The 27,224-nt window shown below is 34.1% G+C and overlaps 1 protein-coding gene across 8 annotated transcripts in view; it reads right to left on the bottom strand.

Moving 5' to 3' along the window:
• CNTLN (centlein) overlaps nucleotides 1-27,224 on the bottom strand; it is a 201,307-nt gene that overhangs the window by 41,322 nt on the left and 132,761 nt on the right. For all 8 annotated transcript variants that reach the window (XM_038171270.2, XM_038171266.2, XM_038171267.2 and 5 more), the window contains 3 exons: nucleotides 24,654-24,828; nucleotides 21,672-21,765; nucleotides 20,786-21,009 (listed from right to left, as the gene is read on the bottom strand). In XM_038171270.2, coding sequence (XP_038027198.2) covers nucleotides 20,786-21,009; nucleotides 21,672-21,765; nucleotides 24,654-24,828 — 493 coding nt within the window. The remainder of the gene's footprint in view (nucleotides 1-20,785; nucleotides 21,010-21,671; nucleotides 21,766-24,653; nucleotides 24,829-27,224) is intronic.

The following is a 27,224-nucleotide window of genomic DNA, read 5'->3' as shown; positions in this document are numbered from 1 at the left end:
GTAAAGGCAGGCTACCGCTGTTCCTCCAAGATGTAGCGGCCTTTGTCTGCTGCACCTCCTCCAGAGTGTTTTGGCTTAACAGATGTTTATAGATTCAATATTTTAACATCCATCTATCTTAATCTCCTTGCTCCTGGTATACCCATGACACTCTGTTCTGCTGTACACAAAGGGATAAGTGATGAAATCTCCGTTTCTGTGTAGTCAATGTAAAACTCCCAGTGACTCAGCAATGCCTTTTACCATATGCCCTCTTCTCAGAAACAAGGCAGCATGGAACACCCAATGGATTCACGCAGGAAGCTCCTGGAATAGCCTATTGCTCCCCTGCATCACAACAACCCTGTGAGGAGCTTCTAGCAGAATCTACAGGAGAGTCAAGCTCCTACTGCAACTAGCAAATATGACAATGACATTTATGTTCGTGGTCATTGCTACTATACTGCCACAACTCTAAAATGGTTTATACACTGTTAGCAGATTAAATAGAATAGGCAAAATTTGAAAATGGGATATAAATCTGGCATTCTTGAAATACTCTTCAAGCACTGAAAACCGTACTTTACTACTCATTTTGTAATCCAGCTATAACCAATATAAATATCCATAAACATGTTAAAATCATATTTGCTATGAAACTTCCCACTCTAAAACACTGGCACACAAAAAAACATCACAGTGTATGGAAATTTCTGTAGTAAACTTGACTTCAACAAATTCCTTTTTTTTTTTTTCTCTAAAAGAACTTTCTACAGTAGGTAATAAAATATGTTTGCTGTACTGCGCAGCTCCAGTACAAAGTTCCATTTCAAAATCCAGCACTGCTTGTCTGAAGGTTTTAAAGCAAAACCTTCTTCTTTATCTCAATCATGAAAATATACAAGAAAGGCAGTACTTGTTGCAAACATAAACCACAATACAACTTTTCAAAACATTTGCAAGCATTGAGTTAGGTATTTGTGATTTTACACATACTATCAAATACTATTATAACACGATAAACATATTTACAATATCTAAGTCAAAATTTATAGTCAGTCCCACCAATCTTGACTCTGTTTCTTTCACTTGAATCAAAACCTACCTCTGCTTGAAGGATCACAGAAAACAAAGCTAATATTAATATAAGTGGTATGCAGCTATTTGAAAATATGAAAGCTGTATACCACTTCTAGACTAAAAAGCTAACTCTGCTGCATTCTTAATGTGATCATATAGAGAAAAGGCCAATAATTCCAAATCCTTAGTGAAAGTTTTCTTCATGCAAGTGCTTTATGTGGTTGATTATTTGGTTGATTATTTAGCATTCCAGACAGGAATACATAACACAAGTCTTTGGTGATTTAATACCATATTTCTAAACTGAAACAAACACCCCTCAAATACAAGAAAAAGTTACAAAACATAAAAGTTGTCACTCATTCTTCTGATTTATTATTATTTTTTTGGTAAAATCTACTGTATCACTCAGTGTTTTTTTTCTTTAGTCAAATGTAGTTATCAGCAGCAGACTCTGTTTCACAAAATGTCAAGTAAATGAAGGTAATATAGAGGACTTTTTGCCAGTGCTTTAGCTAGTTGTTAGACTTCAGTAGCCTTTAGAGACCATTAAGTACCCTTTGGCTAATTGGCCAATGGTAGATTAATCCTCTTTTTATTCTAGCAGCACTATTTTAACACCCCTTGCACTCTGTCAGTGTAGTATCTGAATGACAAAATAATATTGTGCATGAATAATAAGCAGAAAAGTTAAATTAACATTTCATGTTTCATATGCCATACCTATGTGTCAGAGAAAAAAAAAAAACTCCTTTAAAGCCACTGACATTCAACTTTTTTAAACAATCTCATGTTGACATCTTATTGAGGTGAATCTTCCTAATTACTGCTAATTGCCTATCAAGAAAAAAAAAAAAAAAAAAAAAAAAACTTTCCTTGAAGTGCAGTTGTCTAGTATAGATGAACATAGCTCCAGTGTGCATAGTAAAGACAGGCATGACACTTGAGGTGTGCTACATTATTATGAGGTCATACTAAATATGGTTTGCAATGAACAAAGCAGCTTTTAAGGATGTTTAAGGCACTGAAAATGTCAATCTTTCATGAAGTGTTTAAATTAGTTCCCAGCAGAGGAATACAGATATCAGCATGCAGATAAGAGGCATATTTTTCATCTCAGTTATTTTAGTAAAGAAAAAATACAGTTGTCCTATTGATAATGTCACTGTAACACAATCACAGTTCATCAGCTTTATAAAAGTAAAACATACACCGTTATCTTCAGAACTGCCATTTAACACACACAAAATGCAAACTCAACTATTCTTGGAAATACAGGTGTTATTGCCAACAAATAAAGACTCTTTAAAAGTCTTTGAATGTCTTTCTAATCATGTGTTAGTATTGATCAAACAAAGAGTAATCATTGTTTATAAAGGCCATTTACTGTACATCACTTCATAAAACTTTTAATGTAATTTTAATGTAGCTACTTTGTATCAAAATGAGGTTCATAAAAAATTAAAATTCATTCTACAACTTAAAAAAGCTTAGTGTTACAATATTTGGTCTAGCTATGGCATTTTATGAAATGAAAAAAAAATAGTGCAGATAGGTCCACTTTTTTATTTTATTTTTACATTTGTAAAGGACAATAATACCACACAGATCAAAACCAAAGCATTTACATCTATTCCAGAGAAACATACAAACACTCATGTATAAACGGATCATTCTGGGCCCAATTCTCCAACAAATCATCTATTGTTATAAGCAACTGAGAAGCCCGAGTATACAACTGCATATTGTGCACAAAATGGTTTCTCAAATTATGGAAAATCAGGGAAACTGTAATAATCTAGGTAACAATTTTTTAATATGATGAAAATGCTTCTGAAAAATTTCATCTGTATAAAACAGCAATTCAAAGTTAAGGCTATTGACCTGCAGCAACTCAATTTCAGCTTGCATTTTCGATCAGTTTCAGTTTCATATCTCTTTATGAGTAAATACTGCTGTATCTCATGCCTAATTTCTGTATATATTAAGAACACTATCTTGCTTTCATACTAAAGCAGATACAGCACTCCATCTGTCCTTGCAAGTTTCAAAGGAATACAAGAACTATTAGCCATGTATGTAATGCTATTTATATAAGCATTTTCATTATGATCAATTATATGATTTCAACTATGTACTTTAATTTTTGTAGGAATTCAGTTTCCAGTGTGAAGATGCAAACTGTCACAATATACAGATGTTACAATTGGGTAGGACCTTGCCTAAAGGCCTTCACTATTCCACATAAATTAAAGAACTCAAAAAAATATATATTCCTTAGAATGAAAAATATTTGAGATTAAAGTATTTTATACAGTATCTTATATAATTAAAGTTTAACTTATTTGAACTACTTCTACACAGACACAACACCCTAGCAAGCAAGTTGTGAAGCTATGGTGGAAATAGGAAACCAGCGTGTATTTACCATTGCTAGTTAAACAAATACATACTGACTTAGGTACTCCAGTACCTAATATGCCTGAGCACCTTAGCTACTGGTATATACAAATAAAGACTTATATCAGATGTATAACATTTACTGCAAAATATCCACACCTTTCTAGAGACTAGAAAATTTTAAATGAAGACAGGGAATCCATGCAATCTTTTATAGTTAGGACCAGGTTTTACTGCAAGATTTTTTGCAGGGTTACACAGTATTTATCCGATTTTCACCAGATATGAGAGTTGGGGCAAACTCATAAAGCTAGAAATTTGAATTTTTCATCTAGGGTCAGGGATAGTGCTTGCCATATTCCCCTTGCTTACTCTTAACACATCTAAGCACTGCAAATGAACTACTTGCATGAGAGCCAGTCAGGGAATTTCACAATCCCTACAACTCATTACGAATTTAACAGCAGCAATACTAAGTATTCATATGTTTCAGATAACACATACAAATATGCTGCACTAAAACTCATTGGGGGAAAAAATTAATAATGCTTCCATCTGTTTTCCGTATAGCTCACATAAAATAGAACGAAACCAAACTGAAAATGCTATTTTAAAGACTGTTTTTAAACTTTCTTTTTATTTATGTGCTTATTTCCAAAAGCATACAGCTTTGTATCTTTAAAAATTAAAAATTATTTTAAAAGAAAATATAACCAAGAAAGAAACTAAACAGCTGAAAGAATGGTGAAATATTAATTTAACCTCTCCTCATTTCCATCTGTTTTAGAGAGTGAACCATTTTCTATTGAAATATTTCTGCATCTCAATGTGAGTGGGCAGGAATTCTGTGATGTAGGGAAAGCTGTTCCATCTACCATACTCTGGCCTCATCTTTAAATATTGCTCTCATTTACTTAAATCTCAATTTTTAAACTGTTAAAGACTGTTTTCTGTAAACTTACAGAAATCGATTTTAAAAGACACAAAGGTTTGGAGTTGTCATATGGGTATTTTGAGATAAAAATACTGAAAGTACTAGAAAATATTATCAAAGGTGGGTTGCAGTATCTGAGAAACAAAATGTATTAATATATATGTAGGTTTGAATTTATACAATAATTTGTAACTGCTTCCACAGTCAATAGAAGCTGAAAAAAATGTCCTCAGGAGCTTTATTATTATTTTTTTTTTCATTAAATTAACAATTTTAATTACTGGAAATGTTCAGGGTTCTCACAGAGCAGGTCAAAAATATAGATACACAACAAAGAGCTGGAAAATGAAAGATAGAAGAGTCTGGAACTTCTCTAGTCATATAAAGGTAATACAGTATAAATATTAATATACTATACGTTGATTTTCCTTGTAAGAAAATAAAGGCATATTGCTAGGCAGTTCTAAGGAGTATGAGGAAGTTGATGACAGACATTGGTGGGGGGGGGATATCAGGATAGGAGATATTTTTCAAAATCACTAATTGCATTAAAAATTAACTCTAGAATGTATTGCATTTAATTTAAAGCGGTAATTCATCCCTGGATTCTCGTAAATGAACCCCTACAGTCGTATCTTTAATTTGTATTATATGTTATCATTGAAACCCCAACTAGAACAACAGACATAGGCGAACATTTTAGGGTAAAGTATTCCTTCTGTTATATATTAACGTACCGAAGAGACCTTAAGGAGAAGATCTATTTTCTGGCTAATACGTAAACTGAAATGTATTTTCCCTATATCATAATTATGATCAACAGTGTGACTCATTTGGGTGATTAATTTTTTTCACATACATGAATAATTTGAAGGCAATATTGTGGTTGTGCCAGATCCCTGCAATCCAAGGATCCAGCCTCAAGCAGATCTACAACTGCCATCTCTTAGTATTTCCCTCATTTTGTTCTGCTTGCATCACTGAGATAAGAATATACAGGTTGACTCATACATTTCTATTTGATGCACATAACAGCCCAAAGATCACAGGACCACCTTTGAATCTCCAAATGAACAGAAAACCGTGCATAGGCACAGTTCAGACAACAAACAGTATATAGTCTTTTCCAGTGCCTCTGAATCTCATGAGACACGTTATGGCTAGCCATACAGTCTCCATTACCAAGAAAGAACTTCTTGCCACATTAGGCATCAAAGGTAGCCAGAGTGACGTAAAATGAACCTGAACGCAACACAAACTATGGGAAGAGTACATGACTGCTTCACTAATTGCCAATGACACTTCGGGATAACAAATCAGATGGTGCAGAGCATCAGCAAGAAGTACTAACATTATCCTATCTTCTCTAGCAGTAGGTCTAGGAAGTCCAGGCAGTTTAGGCACACATACGTGGCTTCAAAAGTATAAAAACTCTTCCCTTAGTGTAAAAAGAAGTGTATTGTTGTCTGACTTCTGTAGGGATGCCAACAAATCCTGTGAGCCATTATTCATTGTCTGAAACAACCAGGGCCCAAGACAGAGAAAAATGAGGATAATCACAAGGAAAGCATGCTACAGAAAAGGAATCTCATGCATAGAACCCAAATAAGATTTATTTTTTTTTTTTGGTCTCAAAAGTAGTCTTAGTTCTTAACACATTTCTACTGTTGTTGATGTCTTAATTCTTTGCTCCTAATCCTTTATGCCCAGAAAGATGAAAAAACATCAAATGAATCCCAAAGGTTTATATGTCTTCTTTGGTACAGTAATGTGAGAGGCTGTGCTTTTCTGGTTTGCACTCCTGGCTATGGATATGTTTTCAAGTGAAGGGGAGTAGACAGGACAAAAAAGTATGAGCAATAACTTTACAGACACAAACTTAACCAAGAGATTGTGGGAATAAGAGCCAATTCCCAGAAGACCAATTCTTTTTCTTCATTAAACTAGAAAGAGAAATCTCATCGTGGGATCAGTAGACAAACAGGGTTAAGTACAGGAAACTGATGCTTTACAGTGCTGAACCAGTGAAGAAGATTTACCTGCTTAACTCTGGATGAGCTCAAAAAAACTCTGCAACCTAGGGTTTACAGAATATCCGAATCACAGGACAGTTTGTGTTGGAAGGGACCTTAAAGGTCATCCAATTCCAACACTCTCTGCCATGGGCAGGGACACTTCCCACTACACCAGGTCACCCAAAGCCCCATCCAACCTGGCCTTGAAAACTTCCAGGGATGGGGCACCCACAGCTTCTCCAGGCAACCTGTGCCAGTGCTTCACACAGCCAGTCCCCCCCCCCCCCGCCCCCAGTAAAAAAAATTCTTCCTAGTATCTAATCTAAATCGACCCTCTTTTAGTATAAAGCTAAATCCAGAGTTCTAGGATATACTTCCTTCTGAAATAATTACCCCAAGAATAAGGTGTGGGAGCTATTGTTATGGGCCCTTCTGGTTAATGATAGGTATTACTAGAAACCAAAGAATAATAAACTGCATGAGAGAAAAGGTGAACTTGGTATTCAAGAAATAAAAGTTTATGGAGAATAGCTGTAAGTGCCATTGTTTATACTCTTCAGTATTAAGATATATTTCCAGTCTTAGGTAGGTAAAAAACAGTCGTTCCATTTTGAGAATGAGAAGAGGACAAAAAATTAAGTACTGCAAGACCAAAACTGGAAATGATGTCATGAATATATTGCATTTAGCGCTTGCACAAAGCAATGTAAGTAGACTACCCCTGAAAATTTTGGTATAACTGCAAAAATGCCCATGGCAACCATTTGCAGTTTTCAGTGCCCTCTGAGTGAGAACATCTGTCATAGATATCAATAATCCTTCTTGAAAAAAATAAGTCTATTTCTTTATGCTTTACCTTAAAAGAGACAGAAGCATATACTGACCATTAGCCTTTTAAAATAATCTTTTACACATCGGAAGGGACCTATTACACTCCATCAGTGTTTATCATCGATCTGTTCTTTCAGGAATTACTTTCCTTGAATCTTTTCTCATAGTTAGCATCTTCAACACTTCCTAAAATTCCTGTAGATTTATTCCAATATGTATATTTTAAGTGTGGTGCCCAAATAAGATACAGCATCTCACAGAATGCCTCACCAGTGCTAAGTAGCAAAATAAATATCCCCTGTGAAAAATAACACTTGATAAGCTGTGAATGTTTCTACTATGAAGAGTGGTAGATTTGACTTGCAGGTAGCCTTTATGCTATGAAATACAATCCACACATTTCTCAGAAAGAAACAATCGTATTTGGCCAGCCTTTAGACCTTTGCAACATAAACATACATATCCACACAACAAACCAAACCAAACCAAAGCATGACAAAAATCAACAGACAAAAAAAACAACCAAACAAACAACAACAACAACTTGAGTTGCCACTCAAGTGATTAGGTAAATCTTGATTTGGTATTGTGAAATTCAAACTACAGAAATTATCTTACAGAAATAAAATAAATCAGTTATAGTTGGAATATAAAATAGCAAAACTCAAACCTTAAACTTCAACAACACCCGTTTCCTCCTTCTTTAACTAGGAACTGTATTTTAAAATTAAATGATCTCGAAAACTTTCTAATTACCTTAATGCTTAAAATTGAAACTGGTGGCTAATATAACAATAATTATTTTTCCTTCACGGCTAGCTTTCAGATTGTTATTGTTATATCTCTCCTAGAAATAGAAGCTTAAAAATAATAATTGCATGGTTTTGTGGTGATGTTATTTTTCACACTTTAAAACCTTTTTTTTTTTTTTTTAAATATTGTATTTTTAATGAGAAGGTGCAACATTCACTTCACAGTTAACGGTGAATCTGTAGCTGAAACACTGTTTACCACAAATGCCTCAAAAAGTCACATCTGACCCTCTACTAATAGGTAAACAGCATATGGCAGCATGCTTTTTTATTATTTAACTTAATTTTCATGACTTATGGTTTTGCTACTAACAAAACTGGGCAGCCTTATTCAATCATGATTTATAAAGAAATAAAACATGCAAATATCAGTACTTTCGCAGAAACAGTCACATGCTTTGTGACCACTTTTGCTTCCTGACATCCTAATGACAAACATGCATTGCCATATCTCTAAAGGCAAAGTGAAGCAAGAAAAGTTAAATTCTTTAGAGAATAGCAGAGTTTCCTAGCTGGAAGCATACAAGAACTGTCATTTTCTTTTACAAACAGAAATTATAGACTAGCAATGTTTAGATCACCTTCACTAACTTAAAATACTGTTTTCCCAAGTGACCTAAAATACCGAGTAAAACAACAGTACAACGATATTGTACAGGGTGTTCCTAGTGATAATCATACTTTTTCAACATCTGATATAAAACACAGACATTGTTTTAACAAGCAACACTTTGCCTGACCTAGAAGATAGGACAAAGGAGTAAGAGAGTCACGTCCAATTCCTCATGGATTCTCTGCTTGGATCCTGGTTTTTGCACAGTTTACCTTATGAACATGATCCGAGTGACATTTCACAAATTCCTGGATAAATGTTGCTACACTCTGCCAGCAGAGAGACAGGCTGTGTCATGCACAGATCAATAATAGCACTGTGTTTCATCAGCCTCAAAATCAAAAGTGCTTCATCTGGCAAAAGCCATGGCCCTTGAGGATCTGACATATATAAACTGAATACCCTACACAGGATGTCTACTACAAAATCTGCCAGTGCAAAGACAAGTCTGGAGATACACAGTGAGTATATGTAAATAAGAAAATGCATTTTTGTATATATAAAGAAGTTTTTAACTCCTTTTTATGAAAAGTAAGAACAAATATCACAAAGAAGCTGCTGAATAATGGAAATGACACTATTTAAAATTTTACATTTCTTGACAAAAGAATAAAAACACAGCCAGGACAGTCCAATAGTCAATCTTTTGAGGCATTTACTGTAGCATCTTTTGAACTGTATACAGTAATATATATTATAGCGTGCACCAATAAAAGTATTCTATGTTTAAATTATACTTATAGCCTTCGTAACAATTTAATTTTCATTAAATATACAACATGACTTTTTTGTTTTCTTCAGGGAATCTACTCAAAGTAGAGAAGACTGTAAATTACAGGAAGTAAACTTCCTCTAGTTTCAGGCCTCAATACAGGTTTTTATAATGAAACAATGGAAATGTATGTCTCCTACTGCTTAGCCTTTCTCAAGATTATCTTAACCTTATTTGTCAAAAGAGAGCTTCCAAAATTTTTTGTTTCAAGTGCATAATCTCCAGCTTTTTAATTGAAATCATTCTCTATCAAAATTCATTTCCATTTTTTCTCATAGTAAATTCTATTTTTTATTATTTTCTGCCAAAGTTTTTACTTTTCACAAACAATAATTTGAAAAGTAAGTATTTGATGCTTTGGAAGCCAAGCCTGTAACAAAGAAGGGTCACTCAAAAAAAGATTACTCTGTTATCAATTAGAATTAAATGCTTTCTCATCTAAATATTTCACTAATACCTCACTAAAAAAAAATGTTTCCTTAGTCAAACCTACATCTGGACTAAGGAATATGAAAAAAATATTTTTAAAATGTTTATCTAATTTTATATATTCAGATTTTTCCTCATCAAGCTATGTACTACCTAAATTAAAGACTGAGACAGGGCCATATGTGAGTCCAAGGAATGGCTGGAGTTAAGAGGCTGTAGCTTACTTCCTACTAGGAAAAGCTGACAGAGTTGTGGCTGTTTAGCATGGAGACGAGTAGGTTCTGGGGTGATATTACCTATGTGCACAAATATCTGAAGGAAGGCAGAGTCAGGTTCTTCCCAGTGGTGCACAGCGACTGGACAAGAGACAATGCACACAAGCTGGAACATAGGAGGTTCTGTCTGTACATCAGGAAATGCTTTTTTTTTTTTTTTTTCCTGGGAGGGTGACTGAGCAAGGTTGTAGAGTCTCCCTCTTTGGAGATATTAAAAAGCCATCTGGACATGGTTCTGGACAACCTCTTCTGGGCCCTACTTGAGTCGGGGAGGTAGAGTGGGGGGTAGAATAGATGATCTCCAGAAGTTCCTTCCAACCTCGAAAATTCTATGTTTCTGTGAAAGACCTTTAGTCTTCTCTCAGCTTTGTAGCCAGAGAATCTAACGGGCTGTACTGAACAATTAAAGTCTCAACTACGTATACACTACACCACAAATGCAGATTTTCCTTCTTTTTATATTTCTTCTGCTAAAGAAGAATCTCTTTGAATAAGAATCTTGAAGAGTCTTCTAGAAGAAGAATCTCTTTGAATGTTCCTATTGCTCATTATGGAACATTAATTTCTTTTAGCTTATTCCCTTTTTTTCATTATCAATTTCCCTGTGCCATGACTTGGTGTTTCTGAGTAGTGATGACTTCTTCTTTCCAGCATTTAAAGGGGACCAAGAAGAAATCTAGAAAGGGACTCTTTATCAGGGAGTGTAGCGACAAGATGAGGGATAACAGTTTTAAACTAAAACAGGGTAGGCTTAGAAAAGACAAATTTGTTCCAAAGAAAAAATTCTTCCCTCAGAGGATGGTGAGGCAGTGGCACAGGTTGCCCAGAGAAGCTGTGGATGCCCCATCCCTGGAAGTGTTTAAGGCCAGGTTGGATGGGGCTTTGGGCAACCTAGTTTGGTGGGAGGTGTCCCTGCCCATGGTGGGGAGGGAACTGGGTGAGTTTGCAATCCAAACTATTACAGGATACTTCCTCTGCCTCAGAATTTCTCTTCTTTACAAACTGATATTTTAAGATCATTATAACATCTATCCTTGGTTTCAGTTAGACCCTTATAAAGCACTGCTTTGACTTTTCGTAAGTTTATTGTCCATATTTACATCTCTTCTCCACAGCACTTAATTAAATGCATTATGAATTTCATCACAAAAATACTTTTGCTTAGCTTTGCTCTATGAAGTACATGCATTTCTCCCCAAAATTCTTCCGATAACCAAAAGTGTTACTAAAGCAGCGGACATATCTTCCTCTTTGTATTTTTCATGCTTTCAGCTCACATTATTAAACATATCCTTTCTCTGTCTGTTGCTCTTTTTCCATGCTTCTTCCTATAGAACACGTTTGTGGTTTTATCCCTAAAGGCTACCCATTGCTCAACACAAGCAGTTGACTTCTAATTCATTTTTAGATTAATTGTCCAATATGAGAGCTGTTTTCTTACCCCAAATCTCACCTGAAAATATATACTTTCCAATATTCTCAATTTTAATAACCTGTATTATATCTTTACGTTACAAAATGTCCTTACTTCACAACAGTTCCTCAAATCTGAAGCAGAAGTCATGAATAAGGGGGAAACAATGGTAGAATTGGATGATATGTAATGGTGCAAAGCTTTGAAATAGATCTTCCAAAATGTATGAGTTCTATGTCAATTTTTGTTATACATGGCCTGCAATGTCCTCATATCAAGTATGAGTATGGAAAGAAAACAGAATCTTTTTTTTTTTTTTTTTTTTCAGTCTTCCTTTGTTAGATTAAAGAATCTAGAAACTACTTTCTTTTTCCTAGATTTTCAAACTGAAGTTACCTTTTAACCTCCTCTTTTATAAACTCTAATTGCTCTCTGGAATGTCATGTTTTTAAATCCTTCCCATAAGTCTTCGAATGATCTTTACTTCCCTCAACCTCTTCCTTGGATTCTGGGTATTGGAGCTAGACAGTACTCTAGAAGCAGCCAAATCATGCCAAAGACAAGGAAAATGTATTCTCTCTGCTCCTATTACACAGTCTCCAGTTCATATATTCTTGGTGTATAAACAAAAAAACCACGCTACTGTTTATCACAATGGCACTGGGAGTTTATGCTCAACTTATTACCTACTAGGTAATTACTTCTCACCTTTCTTCAGAGTTCCTGGTTCCAAGGAGACAGCCATTCAGCTTTGCTCAACATGAATTTGGGCAGTGATTTATTTTGATGTAATGATTTTCTTATTAAAAACCCTGTTGTGAGGTCATAATGATCCACACTTCTAGCCAGTGTCTGGTGGATAATTGAAAGTTTAGAATAGCTGTCAATGACTGAAGATATCCTCCTGCACTGACTTGGATTTTTTAAGTTGTCACTAGCTTAAAAAAAATGACTGAAAGATTATACCTCTAAAACAAACAGCAAAAAGACTGTCATAAATTTCATAGCATATCCAAATGGAACTGATGCATAAGGTGTAAACCATTATTGGGAAAAAAATAATGTTATCATTCATGTGAGGGATCAACAAAATTAATTTCATGGTACATGAGATTCTGAGCTAGAGAAAGTGATTTAGTACTATTTATATGTACTGATTTAACCTTAAGATATGAATTGACACATTGAATCTACTCTGTGTACCATGTGACAGTATTTAACCCCAATTCATATACTACATGAAACATGGTGAAGATCACTGAAGAAAATTAATCACCATAGCACAGGGACACAAAATGTAACTGGGTGTGCTTATAAAACTTCTAGATACTTTCAGGTCCTAGAACCATTTTCTTAATCCCATGCCCCTGCTCCTTCAACTTATTAGGAAATCCACCTCCTCGTATCAGGAATAAGACTGCCTCTTAATAATTCATATTACATATATTTACCTAACCATACTGAACACCCTTCTCTACCTACATTACGCTCCTTATCTCCCCAGAGATGGAAATTTATTTAATTGATCAGGACAGGAGCTAAAGAATGAGAAGCAAGGTAAAAGCATGTAATAGGAGAACAGAAGAAAAGGAAATGATTTTAACCCTTGGATATTTGTTTATATAGGCCTTCTTATCCTTTAACGTTCACAGTGTAAAACACTTATGGGAAGGATTTAAAAATCCATTAACGTTCACAGTATAAAAAAATGAAAAAGTATTTCCCCAATTTCTCATGACTTCTGAAAACTTTTCATACTTAAATAATCAGGAAAACTTTTACTTATTCTGAGAATGTGAAAAGAGACTGTTAGGTAAAAATCGGACACATTAAGCAGGCAATTACATACAACTGGAGATTCAAACATGCACAGTATACGGCTGATTGAAACCAAGACATGTATCTCTTGCATTTTAGTAGCACCCACAGAATGGTACAAACAGATGCTTGCATAGTGTATCAGAATACTAACTCTGCAATATTAAAAAAGGTAAATAAATGTAGCTATGTCCTCTAAAGTAATTTCTTCCCTGTAATTTCAAAATGCAAAAGAACTTTTTACCACAGGGAGACCTCCTACATGCACCTCTACAGTCAAAAAATACATTTTTACCGTAAGTATTACAACCTTGGAGATCTTGAAACTTAAAAAAAAAAATCAATGGAAATAAGCATATGCATGAAATTGTTAGTAAATCAATTTAATAGTTAATATGGCAGTTAGTATTAATACTTTTTTGGGGGACTCCAGTGAACAAGCATAAGAGTACTGTTCCAACTGCAACCCACACTATTTTTTCCATAGCAATCTGTAAGGAAAACGGACTGCCATAGGTGAAATGTAATCTCGCTTTAAGAAATAAAGAATTATTCCCAAATCAATGTGCTGGTTTTGGTTTTTAATTTTTTGTATTTTTTTTTTGGTGAGACTTGATGGTGAATAAATATTATCTGATAAAACCATTTAACACCCACAGAACTTCACATAATAGACAGAACCCAGTCTAGTTCAGTGCTTAGCTTTAATTAAATGAGCAGATCACACTGAATTCAATGAAGATATTCTTATACTGTGTATTTAGTCCCTTTTCCAAAAGAGAAGCAGAGTAAGTGTGTGGCTTTTTATTTTACTTCTTACTGTCATTACAAAGAAAACTTTAAAACTAATTACATAGAAATATCATGTATAAGACTTTTTACTGTACATCATTTTTATAGAGTCAACAACAGACAACTGTCTTTACCTGAGCTGAATTAGAACTAAAAATACTTTTAAGAAGGGATGAAGGTGACAAAAAAATACAAAGCATTAAAAATAATTCTTAAAGTTGATGTGAAGTGTTTTCTTAGGTATTTAACATGTATATATAAAGCCTCGTACAAGGAAGGAAATCATTAAGATGTTAAGGTCTTAAAAAAGTTGTCATGAACAAGAGCTGTCCTAAGTACATTAAGATGCAAACTGTAGGAATATGCACTGAGGGTTAAATGAAAAAATATTTCCATCAAATATTACCCTTAGGGATATGGTTTAGTGGGGACTGTTAGCGTTAGGTAAGAGGTTGGACTCGATGATCTTGAGGTCTCTTCCAACCTAGAAATTCTGTGATTCTGTGATTCTGTGATACTCAGAAGAACAACTCGGCAAGAAAGGAAGGACAAAAGGAAATCCTATCGTGTCAATGTTAGTTGAGCTTTTCCAGGTCCCACATGGTATCTTATTCAGGAAAATTTGGGGGTTAAAAAATTTGAAATGAGTTCTGTTTTTTGTCTAGTAATAAGGTAGGATTCACTGTACAAAGAATGGTTGATTGAATCACATGGAAGGTGGAGAAAAGTAAGCTACATTTCACATGAAACCAATAAACTAAAAAATTACAGTATACCTTCCATATTACAATATTAAATTTTAAACTTATAGTATCTTCCAGTGTTTACTGTAATATGTATACACATGCATATTACTGTATTATACTATCAGATGTTTATATTAAATATGCTTAAAGATATGTATACTACCTATATTTGTTACAGTACAAGGATATGCTAATCCTGATGCAGGTTTTTTCTTTTAGTATAGCAGCATAACATTTAGAATTTCTATATGATATGATAAAATAATACACAGTATTGGTGTTAAGTATATTCTATGAACTTCATGTAGTCTCCACAATTTTTTATTTACAGTATATTTTTCTAGAATTTACCTATCTGTAAGTTATTTCATTTTGACAGCAATATAAAACAACTCTCATAGTTCCAGTTCATGCCAACTGTTCTCTTTAATTTATGAATGAGACACATTTCCTACATGCAATGTACTTCAACTGTTGTTCATCAATAATTCAACAGATTTATTGTAATTTTTCTTCAGAGATCAATAGAAATGTAAAAGGTATTTTGCTTTATTTTTGTTTTGTAATGAAAGCACAATTTCATGATAAATATATTTTACAGTGTAGTTCTTTAAAGGAACCAACTTCAAAATGTTGTAAAGTTTGCAGTGCAACAAACAATAAAATTTGCTAAGATATTTTTGGTTTACATACATTTTAAAAGGGCAGTTACTTTCATGTTTACCATTTAGCAATTCTTCATTTTATTTCCAAGTTGACTTCTCTGACAGAATAGAAAATAGAAATTTGAGAACTGTGTTATACCAGCTGCAATGCTGAATCAGTTGTTTACTAGAGGAAAAATTATACAGAGAATTCCTCACTAAAGAACTGGAAATTTGACCAGATACATTTAACTAGCTAAACAGCTAGTTTATTACATCTTTAGTAGAATTTTGGACTATGAATAGAAAGAGGAGAATTTTAGGCTCACAGTATCAGAGAGCTTTGTCTGTCTCTGTTTCTAGCCTTTATAAGTCTGACATCCCAGCCTGATTTTCAATTTATTAGGCTCAGAAAAACTCTAGTAAACCTAAATGTCACTTGTTTAATTTATGATATATCAGAATCTATTACTCTCTTTAGAGCCAAGTCTTCAAAAACTATGAGCAGGGTCCTGAAACAGAACTTAAAATCCATAGGAGTGAAGTTTAAAATAGACAATTTTCATAGGCAGTATTGTCATTTAGGTCTGGAACATTGTGGCAAGACCAGGAAGAATGGCTTTCTCTCAAGAACACATAAACTGAGAGTGTGTTTTGACATTTGAATTGTCTGTTGTGCCATCAAAGAGGTCTCTTCTAGGCCTTCACACAAAATGATAACTGTAGTATGACTTCAGAAGAACATACTATTTACATACAGGTAAGTTTTGAGAAGACCTCAGCCTCCCACTTGAACATAGTTTTATTAAGTAAATCTCTGCTGTTTTAGATTGTATTTACAAACTCTTGAAAGGTCAAGCAGTATATCCTATTTTATCATACTATTAACCCTTCTGATTTATCTTTACACTTTTTCTAAATTTTACATGTACATATAAGTAAAACAGAAATTGTGCTATTTTGATTTTTTCAGATTCTATATTTAATTATTTTTGAATATTGTTCCTAAAGATTATCGTACCTGCATATTAACCAAGACCATTGCTATTCACAGCAGACACAGAAGGATCTGTACACTTCAATCTTCAAAGTGTTTACGTTAAAAGAATTGGACATGTTTAGAAGAACTTCTAATGGGACAATATTTATTTTAAAAGATACCAGAAGTTTTCAAAATGTTTATGTATTTGCTACAATTTTACTGAACAAAAGTGAGGAAGTTCAAGAAGCAGTTTTGACTTACTGATGAATAATTTTAAAAAATTTAGCTTGTAATTTCAGGCTTATTCCTAAAATCTAGGAATCCTTATAATTTAAAGAAAACAGACACACAAAACTTATAATGTAAATAAATAATAAACTTATAGAATGAAAAACTCCACATGAAAACTTAAGTTAAAGTGAAATCTTTGTGTAAACAATAGTTAAGTCAGTAATTTACAATGCATCTAAATTCATCATCAGTTTCTTCTTTGTTTTGAAGTAACTGAATAATGCTAAATTGGTTATTACTCATATCTGGGTATGATAAGAAGAGTGAAGATTGCTGAATTTGCAGATGCAGCTCTGAATTCTCAGCTGTTCACTGATAAACTGAGCAGCAAACAATAGTCAAGAGAATATGTAGAGAAAGCCACAAACATATTTTTAAAAACATAAAGCTTTTTCTAGCCTTATTCTTTTTTGCTTTTAATGCTTACACCTTTCTGTTCTTGAGATAATCCACCAGATCAACTTCTCTTTTATCTTAAAAGCAAACTGTATTTAAAAAGCCCAGTAAGAGCTCAGGAAAAAGAAATGTTCCCTCAAAATTCGAAGAAAATAGAAACTTCAACAGTTTAAACAAAGTTTAGAGAGACGTTTATAACGCTATAGATGCTATCACAAAAAAATCCCAAAGCTGAGCTGCAGCCAAAACATACACAGACTTCTAAAAAAAATCCAACTCATCAAAAAAGCAGTTGTATATCTGCAAGAATGCATCTGAAAAAATTTGCTTAAACCTTCACGCCATCCACTCCAAAGGACCTGTCAGTGGTTGGCTGTTTGACTTGTTTCCATCTTTTGAGATCCATGTTTCCTAGTGAAGCATCCTTATACAAGCACTTTGCAAATGTCTATGGCTTTCTGTTAAGAAATGCATTTATGACATCACCTGAGAAACTGGAAATATGATGCAAAAGATCCTACGGTACCTTTCAGAAGTAGACCTATGAGTGGCCACAACTTTAATAAGGTAAGTGCTAATGACAACCTGCATACAATTTTCCTTTTTTATCAATAAATTTCATCTGAACTTCTCCAACAAGAATGACACCTACTGCATAACACTAATTATCACGGCTCTGCTCTATGCAATAAATGGACTATTTTTATAATCAGTCACATAGTGATACAAATGAGTAGGGAGGAATAAATCTTATGGAAAAAAAAAATCCTGGATTTTTCTAACAATTCCTTTCTGATGTTTTTCCTAAGAAACTAAGGAAATGCTAAATCCCTTTGCTTCTACATTAAGTATCAGCTCCAGCTGTGATTTCTATACACTGATTGCAAAATGTAACTACTGTACTTCTGAACAGACGGTCTTGACTCAGTATTGATGTAAATCCTTGGAGAATGCAAGCTTTGATTCTCACATGTGCAGACACTTTAAAGTCATTTTGCAGAAATATGCACAGAATTGCTTTTGCAGAAACAAAACAAAGCAAGAAATTGACATTACTGCAAAGTAATGCTAAACAAAAGTAAGTAAGGCTAAACAAAAAATAAACTAAAAATTCAGAACTCCTAACTCTTACAAAGAAAAACAAACGTAAATACAGGTGTGTGTGTATCTCCAAGAAAAATACACAAAACTACATATGTACATATATTCTGAAAATCAACAGATGCCAGACAGTTCGTAGGTTGTATGAACTGTAAAATGTCTCGATATGAACATCTGGAACATTTAAATCCTAAATCCAGAGTCAATCTTCTAGCACTAGATTCCTTGAGGATTATAACAAAGAACTGAGTGCACAAACATCTGCCCTTGTTTCCTAATGGATTTATTTTCTTAGTTAAATTCAGGCAACACCTCATCCAAGTCCATGATGTTGATGTTTAAGTTACTAAAACACTACACTTACCTTAGCCCAACATCACAAGTTCGCTGTTAATATAAAATTACCCAGGAGCATGATTACATACAGAAGTTATATTTGGATGTTAGTTACTTTGACACTGTTAAAGTGTGTAAGAGTCTCCCTGAATCCACAGATTGCCTAAATCTTTTACTTCTTGGTTTGTTCCCTTCGTTTTTATCTTCTACCTGTGCAAGATAATTCCAGAACCTAAAGTTAACAGGAACACTGAGGAGAAACAATGATGAAAACAGTATTCTTAATAATGAATAAAATGTTTTAAAAAATAGAATTCCACTTGCAATACCTTAAAACTTCACTTCTAGATAGCATTCTTTTTATAACACTAATAAAAACAATCAAACCACCACCAAAAAAAAAAAAAAAAAGGTGTGCTTTACAATCATTTGATCTGTCTGTATCATGGTTCTCTCTCTAAAACATGCATGTACCCTGCAGTGACTGTGTAGGTGCTTTACCTCCTTAATTTTCACTTGGCAAGTAGCCCAAGCCTTTGCTTTAAATTTCCCACTTGGTAGCACTACTATGGCACCTGAAGAGTAATTAGTTATAAGAAAGGGAATTTGAATCGGTTGCTGAGAAGGAAAAAAATGTGCATGCCTAATAAAGATTTTTCCTCGAGTACCTGCAACACATTTATTTAATTTTGCTTAGAATGCACCACCCTTTAAATAGACAGTTGACCAATCTTTTTTTTTTTTAAAGAAATAAAAAATTTCCAAAAGAACAGTGAAAGAAAATTAGTTTCTAAGAACATATTATTTTGTTTTGAGTCAGTCTTTTACATTACAACAAGACTTACCTTCATACATTTTTTTTTTAACACAGTTTCTTGATAATGGCCTTTTTTAAAAAAAAAAATTGTTTCCCACATTGCTCTCCTATGGATGCCTAAGGTGTAGTCGTCTAGGAAGGCAAATCATGACGATGTCTGAGCAAGTTGAATATTCTATCTAAATTACTTATACATAACTCTCTGTGAAGTTTATACTGTCCATGAAACTTTACATTATGATACTATTTGTGAGATAGGCAGATCTCCACTGGTTCCAATGACCTTGGAAACTATTTTTGAACAATTCATTACATATATATGGTTATGCAAAATGAGTAACAGAAATGAGGTTTTTCCTTCTCTAGAAATTAGCAGTTCCCCAGCCCTAAGAAAGTGAGAAGTGCTGCTCCTGATACTGCTTCTGCCTTCTGTGCAAAGAGAGAAATGCAGAGAAGTTTGAGGGGGAGGGGATTTGATTTCTTTTTTAATGTCTGCCTCCTTCCAGCAAGTCCATCTGTTGTAGCACTATAATTCTGGAAGCAGGATGTGTGTGTGACCAACAGGAGACAATTACTGCAAAAGTGTTTGTTGATTCAGCTCTATAAAGGGCAGGCCAATCACTACAGTATGAATAGAAAAGAATTCCAGCTGAGGAGCTGCATATAGATTAACACAAAATACATATATATAAATGAGAATGGGGAAAATCTGAAAGGAATGATAGTATGGGAAAGGATTAAGTAGGAATGAAGACTGATGTAAATAAGGAAGCTGGCATTTTGGGGGCTGTTAACCAAATAGTTTGTCAGTCTCTGTTTTCATAAATCATATTCTGTAGCTTTCTACCTTGACAGAGAAACTGGGTTTATATAGAACTGGTTTAAGTTCCTTCTGGAAGAAAACTCCAGTTGCCTTGAGTATTCCTTTTGTGGGGCATATGGAAATGGTTTCTCCAGAAGTGACTTCTCTTTATAGGAGAAAGGGTGCTAGTTCAAGTGGACTGACCAAATTCTCAGGAAAATTCTCAGACAACAAGCTGAAGGTGAATTTCTCTCCACCATTCAAACAGAAGTAAAATATCAGTGTGAAAACATGTTATTTTTCAGAAGGACTAATCAAGTGTGTTAAAATAGTTTATCAGGCCTGTATATAACAACTGATTCGTTGTCTCATAGAAAACATGCTAATGTATAGCATTTCATAATATTGATCATAAGTTAAGAAACACACAATGTTATCAGAACACCACAAAATTATAACAGAATTAAATTGAACATTATAAGGCACCATAATGAGGAGGACTTTACCTGTATAGTCAATTTATTAGTTTGAAGTCTCTGATCAGCCAAATGTAGCTGAGTTGTTAGTTTTTCATTCACTTCTTTAAATCCCTTCACAGAAGATACTGCTGTCTTTTTTTCACTCTGTAAAACAGCTATCTGTTGCTGCAATGACTTAATTCTTTCCCGCAGTAGAGCAGCAGAGTAGCCTGGTTTCTGGAAAATGCTATTTCTCCTTTTTGTTCTGTTCTCTAAACATAAAAAAGCATGTTACTAAACCAACAGACCATCATAAACATGATGATTTTTGATGTTCCTCTAGCCCTTCAGAATACTATTTTTGCCTATAAAATACTTTTCTAGGATACCATACTCAAAGCTTCTCAGCAAGTGAACTGAGAAATTAATTCACTTAACCTGTAAATGCTTGATGTTTCTTTTCTAAAGTGCCAACTCTGCAAACTCAACAAGGACTTGAAAGTTATATATGGCTCTAGCTTCTGATTGGTATTACCAGAAATAAAGACTTGGTAACAGATTTTTTAAGGTCTAAGCCAAAATGCAGTTCATTTTGTTCCTTGACTGTGTTGGACACAGAGGGAAAGTAAGAACAAGAAACAATGAAAAGCCTTATTAGTTTTGTCAAGAGATTCAATAGGCAGGATTTAGTAAATACAGAAAACAACTTTACTGACCTAAAAGATATTTGATGGTCACTTTTTGTGAGACAATTTCATTTTAAAATAATGACCTGAAGCTTTGAAAATGTGCTCATGCAAATTTAAAACAAGAAAATCATGCAACAAATAGAAACCGAGTTTGTGTAACATAATGGATGAGGTTTTGAAACATCAGTCAGGAATTCGTTGTCAATCTTACTTATGAACTTGCCAAAAATATATAATATTCCTACCTTTTCTTAGAAATGATGGATTAGCTGTTATGAGATAGTAGATCTTTTTCCTTTTGGATTGCAACTTTTCCACGTCTTTATTCTTTGAATGGCTCTAAATAAAAAACAGAAGCATGAAGCTTACTATCTCTTCCTGATGGCACACCAGCCACAAAACTGCATCATTTTCCAGTTTTAATCAAAACATCAAAAATTATTTTCAAAAATATAGAAAATTCTTCTGAATTATAATTTGAAAATCAGTTTTACACCATCAGATGACAAAGAGCACGAATTTATGTCTTTCCCATCAACGTGGAAAAAAAAAACAACTGTTTATCATAACCCCTTCCAAAGAATCCCCAAAAAGAAATTGGAGTGCATGTTAATATCTACAGTATTTTTTTTTAGATAAGGTATGAATTTATTCGTATGCAAAAAGATGTGTACTATTTGAAAACCTACAATATCCTTTTTTTTTTTCAAGATATTTAAATGCATTAAAAGGAATAGTGATATTTTTTCTAGAGGGATAAAATCGGATTAGACACTAATTCATAATGGGAAGATGCATGAATATAAGTGCATCAACAAATGCAAACCTGTGCTTGTACAGTTCAACAAAAATCAACTGCGTATCTTTTAAATATGTCTCTATTTGAAAAATAAGGTATTTCCTGAACCCATAAGATGTTTAATAACAGAAACAGAGGCCGAAGAATGAGCATGGCTTACACCAAAATCAACATACTAGTTCCTTCACTTTTAAATGCTTGGTATATTTTGAAACATGTTTTTTCCTGAAGCTTTCAAAGTTTATCAAATTTTTCAGTTGATCCAATTAATTTCTATGTGATATAATGCAACGCATTTCTGGAAATACTCATAAAAGTACCTTTTCATCAAATGTATAAGGGTAATTAGGAATGAATAATCTGTTAATTGCATTGAAAAAAGTAACAACATTCCATGGTAGTTTAGCCATGAATTCTAGATTTGTACAATTTCCACATAATTTGAAGGACAAGCAAATAGGATGTGCGTGGGGAAAAAAAAAAAAAAAAGTCTGTCTCTTTTGGGAATGCTCTTAATCAATTGTATTTTTTCCTGTGTCTCAAACGCAACAATGGACACTCGTACTAAGTCCCTATCAGCATGGCTAGAGGACCGTACAGCACTGAGGACATGTAAGGTATGACCAGTGATGGTCTGAGATGGTGATTATATGTCAAGCAGACATGAGTTCTCAGCTGATAACCATACATAGCTGCAGTGAGAAGATGGCTATCTCCACTCTAGGCCACAGCTCTGCTAACTTAATGAGTTTAGAGAGTGTCAATGACTCCTGATACCTCACAGGGTACTATGTATTTACAGCATATGGGGCAAAACTGAGAAAGACTTTGTGCCATTACCAATCTCACCTCCAACAACAGACATAGCTCAGCACTTACAAATTTTGTGTCAGGAGCTTTTCTGGCCTTTTGTGTGAGAACACCATACCCAACTGAAGTGATTCCCTCAGAAGGGATTTAAGATTTTTGTTATAATTTTTGCTGTTTGCAATACTGGTAAAAAGCCTACTATGGTGCAAGGAACACCAAGAACTGTCAATGCTAAACCTTTTTTCAGTGCAGTCTTCCATACTTTTACAGTAAGACATGTTTTCAGGTGCTTCTCCTGAACCTCCACTGAAGCATACATACCTGCTTAGCACTCTTGAGATAATTCTCGTGCATGCTCCACGTCCCCCAGTCTCTTAAAGAAGTGTATCAGAATACTTCTGTCTTTTCCATTAGGAACAGACAGCAAATACAATGCAAGCAAAAAGAAGAGGTACTGGCTGTGTCTAGATAGCCCAGCCTCAGCTGGATGCCCTGTCCTGTAGATGTTCAGTTCATGGTGGCAGGAGGTAACAGGAGTAGGACACTATGACAGAGTTTCACATATATTATATACTCATGATGGAATATTGTATATTCCATACCAACAGATAGTTGCAGAAGAATTTTCAATTTTCCAGCTTTTCTGACAGAAAAATACATCTTCTCATAAATACACACAATCAAGAACATATAATGAGACCAGAGAGTTTGTATTTATTTTAAAAATTTGGAAACTAAGAAAAGGTAATCTGTTTCCAAACTCTTTATCACTGTACATAAAGAATTTCAAGGTCATTTTCAAACAGCAGCAAGCTATTCAGTATCCCATTTCTTGAACTAAGAACTAACAGTGTCTGCTTGTGTTTTAAATTCCATGATTTAAAGTAATTTATTTGGGCAAACACAGGAGGGAAAAATTATTAGATACTTTTCTGGAGTCCAAAAATGAGTCATCTGTTACAGATTGTATGGAGCTTCTAAAGATCTGGGAAACAACCAGCTGGCCCTGTTCTGTCAGAAAGTAGCATATACATGTCAGGAATGAGACGAAGGGTTCAAACCCCAGAAATTAATGTAAGTGGGCTAAGCAGAAGCTGAAAGCACACTTTGCTCTAAACAGAATCTCCTGAACAGAGCTAGAGCCAAAACCATCCAAGATGGGGACAACTCTTTCTGAACACACCAAATTAACAGAAAGATGTTTGTGTCTGATTAGTAATCACACCATTTTGCTAGAGGAAGACAGAGATGTTGCTATTTCTTTGTTACAGGCTATGTCACCCTGTTCTGTATAGCTTAATGAAGAATTAAAGAGCTTAATGGGATGTCTGAGGCATTCTTTGTCTTGACTGTGAGACAGCAGGACTAGCTTACAGCAGGTTTACATTTTTTAATCAGCTTTTACACCCCTGATATATCCTCCAAATTCTTTGCAGACTAATTGTTCAGAAAATATTCTAAATGATAATGAAAATCTACCCACTGAATACCTGCAAGCAGATTTTCTTTCCAGTTTACAATGAGAGTCAAATTAATTATGAGGGGAACAGCGGTCATAATACTAACAATTAAACTTCAATACTCTGCACAGGAGAACAAAACAAGTTACATTATATACCTTTTTATTATACCGTTGCCTTTTGCCTTCTAAATGAGCAATGTTGCAGGGCTTTTGACTGTCTTGTATTTGTTTTTTTCCCTGTTGCTTACTTCTGTCTGGCACAGGATCAATATTTTGCACTGTCTTCATAATCACTGTTTCCAAAGTTTCAGAAGCTGGTATTTCAGAGTCACTAGAACAGCACATCAGGGAAAACAAAACAAAATTAAGCTAAACATTAGCAATTTCATTTAAAAGTTCCAAACAGCCAATAAGCAAGCACACAGAAAATACCACATGCAAGAAAAAAGAGAAACTAATATAAAATGCGAACAGTACTAATGGTAATAAGTTGACTTATTCAACAGATATTTAGAAATATAGTAAGGAAGTAATCTGTCGTATCAGGTCAACCCAGACAAAATAAGTTTCACTATACAATGCATGGAGTTCTCAGACATTATCTGTTTCTTAAACAGCTGCTTTTGTTAGTCTACAAAAGTGACACATGAAGAACTGCTTGATAGTACTTCTAGTTGGTGAATGGTGGACTAAAATACACAAAGTTTCCTCTCTCCTTTCCTCTCTCCTTCATTTTCACATTGGATAGGAAATCAAGAAAATGCACAATACTTCATTGAATAACATTTTGTTTCAATTGAACTTTATTTGTAGCATTGACTGAGACAAACTCAGAAACTGTACCTCATTGAAATCTCTATCTAGCACCCCTTTGGAGTGCTTTTAAATTCTGTGAACTCAGCATTCTTCCTATTTAAATTGCATGCCAGACAGAGAAACTGGATGTGAAACCGATGTTCTACTTTAAATTTCTCCTTAAACTTATCTGTTGTTAAAATATCAATGTGTTCTTAATTTCCAGTTTTTCATGTCCTTGCCTCGGATTACCTTTTTTTTATTTGAATCAGTAAAGTCTCTCTTAAAATACGAAGTCTTGGACATATCACCTTCTATATCATCAATGGTTATTCATCACCATTTGTGCAAACACATTTCTGAAGGAATCTCTTGACTGAAAGCAATTTTGATTTGTTACTTTTTAAACCAAGGCATTTAAAAAGGCACAACCGAGTTCAAACTAGGTTGCACCATCGTGAAAATCAATGATTTACAGGTGGAAGCTACTTAAAAGGCCTGAAAATGAAGAGTTTATATGGGAACATGTTTATCCTTTCCCATACCTGTACTGACATACGGGTATGTCTTATTGAGTGGCAAAACCAGAAACCAATATAGTATTTCAAATGTGCTGCAGTAGAATAGAAATATTTCTAACTGTGTGTATTTTTTTTCTAATTTGAATGCTTACAAGGAATGTTTTATTTAGAAAAAGAAATGATTGAATCTAGAAATTCAGAGACTGCTACTATTGATAAAGAATAGTATTTATTAATCATACTAAGAGGACTCTAAATGAAGATATATCCCTTAGATGTTGGGAATGACACCTTGAAATATCACCTTAGAAAATGTTCATTATGATTTATGACAATAAATCATTTATTTATGACAATATTTCCTAACCTGATACTTGTATAATTATCAAACAGTAAGGATACCTATGCCTAGCCAGCAAACAAAGCCATACAGATAACTTTCATTTCATTTCAAACTCAACTTGAAATGACAATTCATTGAATTTTGTTCTTAAAAAGCAAAACACAGTAAATTGAATAAAAAGCTCATTAATTGTAACAGAAAAAAAAATAATATATTTTTTTCTGTAAAATCAGATCTGCGGGATTAAATTAAACAGAAAAACAAACAAGCTTGATATTAATGACAGCAATGGACAAATTACATAGCATTTAATTTGTTTTCTCTCTCCAGATACTGTGTTCAGGATCTGCTATTTTGCATGGGGAGAAGCAGCAGAGGGGCTTCATTTGCCACTGCTGATTTGCTCCATATGACATACAAAGCCAATGTGAATGCTACAAAGAAGATTCCATATTCTTTATCTCTGCTAGCTTCTCTGTATTTTGGGGGTAAATATAGCCTTAAGAAATTTCTTTACATGTCTCTTAGTACAAAGTATTGAAAGAAACGGTGTTATACACAGTCACATAGGGGCTTACTACTGGCTTCAAGTGTGTGTGGACACACAGAAGCAAAAGTAAAAATCCTAAACATTTATGAATTTTGCCAGTGCAATTTTCTGAGGGCCTTGTGACTCATGACTGAGATTCTATGCAGTAACAATTACCTTTAAAGAACTAATTTTTAACCATCATTCAATTAAAGTTAGTACAATGACTGTGCATAAAACATACATGAAATAATTAGTGTGGATGGTTCTTAATTTAAAGGATGTTAAACAGCTTGTAGACATCTGCTAGCAAGCTGAAATGGGTCATTCAAAATTTATCTAACTAAATTAAGGGGAAAAAATGTTTCTCCTCCCGGGTCGGCATGTCACAAGATAACTAAACTGACTTAGTAGGCTTGCCTGGGAATCCTTAGCTGTCAGTGGTGAATATGCAAAGGGCCAGCAAATTAAATCAACCTGCCAAACTGTCAATTTCAAGCCTCATGACTGCATGAAAATAGCATCACTGGAAGAAATCA

Source organism: Anas platyrhynchos, chromosome Z, assembly GCF_047663525.1.
Source record: "Anas platyrhynchos isolate ZD024472 breed Pekin duck chromosome Z, IASCAAS_PekinDuck_T2T, whole genome shotgun sequence".
Lineage (NCBI taxonomy): Eukaryota > Metazoa > Chordata > Aves > Anseriformes > Anatidae > Anas > Anas platyrhynchos.
Note: the sequence above shows the minus strand (reverse complement) of the source record. Positions and strands in the feature narration are given on the sequence as shown.